At 36.7% G+C, this 5226-nt stretch overlaps 1 protein-coding gene across 2 annotated transcripts; it reads right to left on the bottom strand.

Annotated features, from left to right (window-relative positions):
* Positions 1 to 1625: 1625 nt before the first annotated feature.
* Positions 1626 to 4797, bottom strand: LOC148018270 (uncharacterized). 2 transcript variants are annotated; one of them, XM_087661613.1, is made up of 7 exons: positions 4556 to 4796; positions 4012 to 4104; positions 3619 to 3717; positions 3472 to 3513; positions 2911 to 3040; positions 2419 to 2520; positions 1639 to 1932 (listed from the first exon to the last, which is right to left on the bottom strand). In XM_087661613.1, exons 1-7 carry the CDS (start codon positions 4697 to 4699, stop codon positions 1823 to 1825), a joined length of 720 nt encoding a protein of 239 aa, XP_087517739.1. In that variant the 5' UTR covers positions 4700 to 4796; the 3' UTR covers positions 1639 to 1822. The 2 variants fall into 2 exon arrangements, with proteins under 2 accessions (XP_087517740.1, XP_087517739.1); XM_087661614.1 differs by lacking the exon at positions 4012 to 4104 and having other exon boundaries at positions 1626 to 1932; positions 4556 to 4797.
* Positions 4798 to 5226: the final 429 nt, after the last annotated feature.

The following is a 5226-nucleotide window of genomic DNA, read 5'->3' as shown; positions in this document are numbered from 1 at the left end:
TTGCATGGTCAAACCATAAAATAGTGCTATTCTTGCATTCAATTGTATGGTTATAGATATCACAATAGTGTTTGATGAAAGGTCCCAAGAAGTTGAACACCATATAATGATTTGACATCATGCCTATTGCCATTAGGCTTGGTGGCCTTTATAGCCAAACAAACACCATAAGGAGATGAGCATCTATTTGCCTCAAACACAGCAGTGGTTAAAGGCTTGATGAGAATATTGATCTTTAAAAGTGAGGATGCAACCTTCATGGTATGGAAAATTCTCTCATCAACATTCATATTGCCTTCGCCTAAGTGTAGTAACCATATTTACATGGGGGGGGGGGGGGGGGGGGGGGGTTAGGGCCGTTAATGTAAATACATCATAAGACCATGGTTGATGATTCCCAACTTAGAGGTCGATTTCAAAAAGTCAATGGGGAAGTAATACATCAACATAAAAGCCTTCCTCCTTTCTATTAACCCATTTCAAGGTTTTCCATGTTGCATTGAGAAACTCTACTTACACCAAGAAGTCAAGTAGTACCAAAGTTTTATGCTCAATAGTTTGGTGGTGTGGGAGTTTCAAATTCCATATTTTTTCTTGATCTAGGATTTTCTTCTTGAAATGGGATATCAACATGTAAGAACTAATATTTGATAGTTAACTTGGAGGATTGTAGTCAATTGTTAAGATTTGTTTCATCTTCTTTAACCAAATTGTCAATATTATCCATCAAAGTCTTGAGCTTTGAGATAGCTTGTAAAGGATTGGGCAATGCAATATGATATATTTTTAGCCAACTTTCAAAATCAAGTTGTGAAAGTAGAGGTTTTCAACATTTGGGTTGTTTAAACTTTCTTTCTCCAACTTAATTGAAGTCCGAAGAAAATCCTTCAAGCTAATACAAGTTAACAAGCCTTTTACAAAGATGAAAGGGGGCAAGTAATGGCTCACAATATCTGAGACAACAATTTCATGTACCAAACAATATGGTACAATAACATCTAGAACTATATTAGAATGGAAATAAAATATATGTAGATTTTATAAATATTAATTAAATGCATTATTCCATGTGAGTTCCTAAAAAGAATTCACAAGAAAGCTTTTAATAGAAAGGAACTACTTTCATAACAATCACAAATAGATTAAAATGTAATGAGCATAAATGTAACGACCAACCAAATTAACACTCACAATGAGTACCTGCATTAGGTTTGTATATGCCAATGAATATGTGGGTGTGTATGTTACAAATTTAAAAAGGAAGAGTGGATCAATCTAGATTAATTGATGATATAGACCAAACACTAGTTCAAAGCTCAATACTATCAAACTTTCAAGGTTAAGTCTTCATACTAAATAAAATATTTACCTCATTAACATATTTCAAAAACCCTTTCAAATCTATAATTACTAATACATTGCTATAAGATACACAAGCTTCATTGATACTACACTTGAGAGATTGCATTTATCATCAATCAAAATAACATGCAAAATAACCTACATGGAGAATGTCATAACATTTTGTCACCATGGTGTCTATATTGCCCACTAATTATTTTCTCACACAAACATCAATTTGCTTGCATGATATGAAAGATTTTTCCTTAGATATTTATAGAATCAAAGGAGATACGTTTCATTGCGATATATATTGATAAAATCAAAAGAGATACGTTCCATTACTTGTATTGCAATCTTTTTATATTGTTAATACATTTATTAACTTATAGTAATTGTCATTTTCGTAATGTTAAATGAATATTTGTGAAAAAATTGTATACAATTAACATACTCAACTTGTTTAAGTTACTATTTCCATCTAGAGTACCAAGGCATTTTCAACCAAGTCTTGTTCTTGCATTGCCCTCTCATCCTTTTGTCCTTGCATTTGTTGCAAAAAACATTTCATTTGATTGACCAATTTATCATCTATAAAAGACAAAAACAAACATTTAGAGAAATCTCTACAACAAAAGGCAAAAAACACATAAATATAAGATAAGCACAAAGGATTACCTATGTAATTTATATAACCATAAGTAGAAAAACATTTATACAAAGTACAAGTAAACAATTTATTTTAAGCCTTAGATTAATAACAATGATAAAGACAAAAGACACTTTCAAGATGATTAACTATTGAATCTAGCAAGTTGTGGATAAGTTCTCTATAAAGTAATCGATAAATCAAGGCAAGAACATAAAACCCTTACATGATGTTTAAAAACAACCAACATTGAAAAGCAAATTACATTAAAAAAGCTTGGTTTCTACAACATTTCAATTTTCAATTTCCTTAATTAAACACATACTACAACATAAGAATGTCACTTCATCAAGGTGCACATGATTTAGAGGGCTTTACTCAAAAGATAAGAAGAGAGATTTAGGAACTTGAGAGAGTCTGAAAGTTACCAAGCCTTGGGACGGTGTGTTTAGCATCATGTCGCAAGATCAATGGCTCCTCAAAAACTTTCCACAACTCCTCATTTTTGGGCTTCAACCAATCATTATTTCCTATGCAAATTGGCAACAATACTTTAGATCTTCCTTTCAATGTCTGATGCCCAATTCCCACAAGTAAAATCATGTGTCCCCACTAAAAAGCCAAAATGTATTGACACAAGACTTATAGTAATAGGAATTGTTGACTCACCATGTATATGACATGCAGTAACTAGAAACATTCATATTCTAATAAAGGCTAGAGGGGAACTTGAAAACCAAACCTCAAATTCACTTGTTCTAAATCCTAGCTATCAAGCTATCAATAAAATTGTTCAACAATTATGAATTCCCTTGCCAATTTTTTTATTTCTCCCATAGCCTTATCATAGCTATGGCATGTCCTACATGCATGTAATCTATCCATGGACGTTGCATATGGGAGGACAATACAATTATTACCAATAAGATGTATTGATGAGCATGTAATCTTATTTGTGTAGCAATCCTCCATGAGTTCCTTATTTTTGAACATAGCACCAGAGATGATGATAATGAAACGTAAAGGGGGATGATTAGAAAGAGCAAGTCCCTGTTCAAGAAAACATTCAAAATTCAAAAGAATGAAAGTGTACTATTCAAAAGAAATCAAGAGCATTGTCGTTGGGATAAGAGATTCAATGTTGGAGGAAAATAACAAACAAAGTCTTCTAAAAGAAAGCTAACCTAGCACCCTACCCCCTCCCCCCAAAAATAAAACAAACAAATACCATTAACATAAATCTTCCAACCAACCCCCAAACACCCAAAAATTCCCAATTTTCTCTTGTAAAAGCTCAACCAAACAACCTCACTTTACCTATAATAGATGTAAATCATCGAAATTCCAGCATACAGAATTAGTGTCCGGGGATCCTAGTAACCAACCAAAGCCCTAACCCTACATAAGCACATGCACATCTTAACAAGACACTACATATACGAGGGTACTACCCCAATCAGTAATAAGTCTAAATGCCTAACCTTTTGCTGCAGACCAGCAAGGGCAGCACTCAGCACAGCACCCTGCATCGATCATTCAAAGGCAAACAAGAAATCACAAATCACAAAGGAGTTCATGACTTCTCTGTAGTATTTAGAAGGCAACCAAAGACAAGCAAAGAAGCTGACTTGCGAGAAACCAAGCAGGGCATCGAACGGGCCATGCCGCAGCATGTAGTCAGAGATGTACTGGATGCATTCTTCCAACCCTGTGAATTTTGTGAATATCTGCAACAAGGAACTGTAATGTGAGCGAGCATTGACAGTGTATGAGATAAGTTCATAAAGCCTAGATAAATCACTGAGATAGCTGGATTAAACCTCTGAAACAGTACCACATTCCTATAGCAAGCATCAAGAAACTCATCATTAAACATGAAGATGGTAGATTGCATGATAAGAAAGCCTCAAGAAGAGGGCATGGAGCTTAAAACGTTGAATCAGAACCACTTGTGATATGGTTGAGGGGAAAAGCTGCACTAATTGTATAGAGTCGAAACAAGAAGGGGATATGGAGCTTACAATGTTGAATCGGAACCACTCGTAATATGGCGGGGGGAAGATACCCTCCACCTCTGACTTGCCAGCACAAGGGAAAGGTCCGTCCAGAAAGGTCTAAGCACATAAATGACCATAAGATTGCCTTAATCTTTCCGGTTCTGGAAAGGATTCACAGGGTGCTGCAAAAACTTCGGTGCTACGCAAATAAAGAAAGAAGAAGAATCCCCTTTTGCTACATTGATTAGGAAGGATTTAATTCCTTTGCTGCGTACATTAAGATTGCATTAACCTTTCCGGTTCTGGAAGGATTAAGAGTGCTGCAAACGCCGCTGTATTGCTACACAGATGGAGAAAGAAAAAAATCGCCGTCGCTGCATTGAGTAAGAGAAAGGAAAATGCGCTTTGCTAAATAGATTAAGGGGAAATTTCCGCTGCTGCATCGATCAAGACAGGGAAATTTTATTTGCGACACAGATTAAGATGGAGAAATTCACCTTTACTGCATTGATTAAGAAAGGAAACAATTTCTCCGCCGTAAAGATTAAGAGAAGCGGGAAATCTTTACCAGGTCAAGCATGTCGAGAAGGCTGCGATCCCATTTCTGGAGCTGCATTTGGAGGATGCAGGCGCTGGTGCGGAAGCCATGGAGGCAGAGAACGCGCAGCTTCTTCGTCGACTTCTTCTGCGTGGCGTCGCCGTCGAGCTTCATTTGAATACAGCAGATTGTGAGCCTCGCGATGACGACGAAGAGAGGAACGAGTATCTATAGTAAGCTAGCGTATATGTTGGTTTTAAACGACCGAGAGAGAGAGAGAGAGAGATGCCTCATAAAGGCCCATTCCCCTGCGCATTTGTGGATCTCACATCGCCACCCAACTTCACCACCTACCACTCTTTACTCGTGGGTCATTGCCCACACTCCAGCCTAAGAATATTTCAACATGAGGTAAAACCTGTGGGTGTTCTTGGCCATGAATCTCTGCGTGAACAAAAGTGGGTGACATCTATATCTATTTATCATTTTGGCTGGAAGTTCGGTATCTCCCGAACTTTCATTTCTTTTCTCGAGCCTATTTCTTTCCCCAAGCCTATTTTGAATTTTTGAATTGCATGCATGCAGGGTTGAGGGAGTGTGGCTTTAATACCCCACGACCTCTTTCTCTCATGATTAGTGAGAGACATTGTCTATCTCTCTTTTATCTCTCTTTTTGATCTCATTGCGATTTGTGGTGGAGT

Source organism: Lygodium microphyllum, chromosome 21, assembly GCF_053477565.2.
Source record: "Lygodium microphyllum isolate KBCC chromosome 21, Lygodium_microphyllum_v1.1.10, whole genome shotgun sequence".
Taxonomy (NCBI): domain Eukaryota; kingdom Viridiplantae; phylum Streptophyta; class Polypodiopsida; order Schizaeales; family Lygodiaceae; genus Lygodium; species Lygodium microphyllum.
The sequence above is the reverse complement of the archived record's forward strand: the minus strand, read 5'-3'. Positions and strand labels throughout refer to the sequence as shown.

What these genes read in the sequence shown, in the direction of transcription:
- LOC148018270 (XM_087661613.1), bottom strand. Translation starts at nt 4,699, where the DNA reads ATGAAGCTCGACGGCGACGCCACGCAGAAGAAGTCGACGAAGAAGCTG. An exon ending in TTCTCGACATGCTTGACCTG is followed by an intron (nt 4,105 to 4,555) that starts GTAAAGATTTCC and finishes TTATGTGCTTAG; the next exon opens with ACCTTTCTGGACGGACCTTT. An exon ending in CCCTGCTTGGTTTCTCGCAA is followed by an intron (nt 3,514 to 3,618) that starts GTCAGCTTCTTT and finishes TGATCGATGCAG; the next exon opens with GGTGCTGTGCTGAGTGCTGC.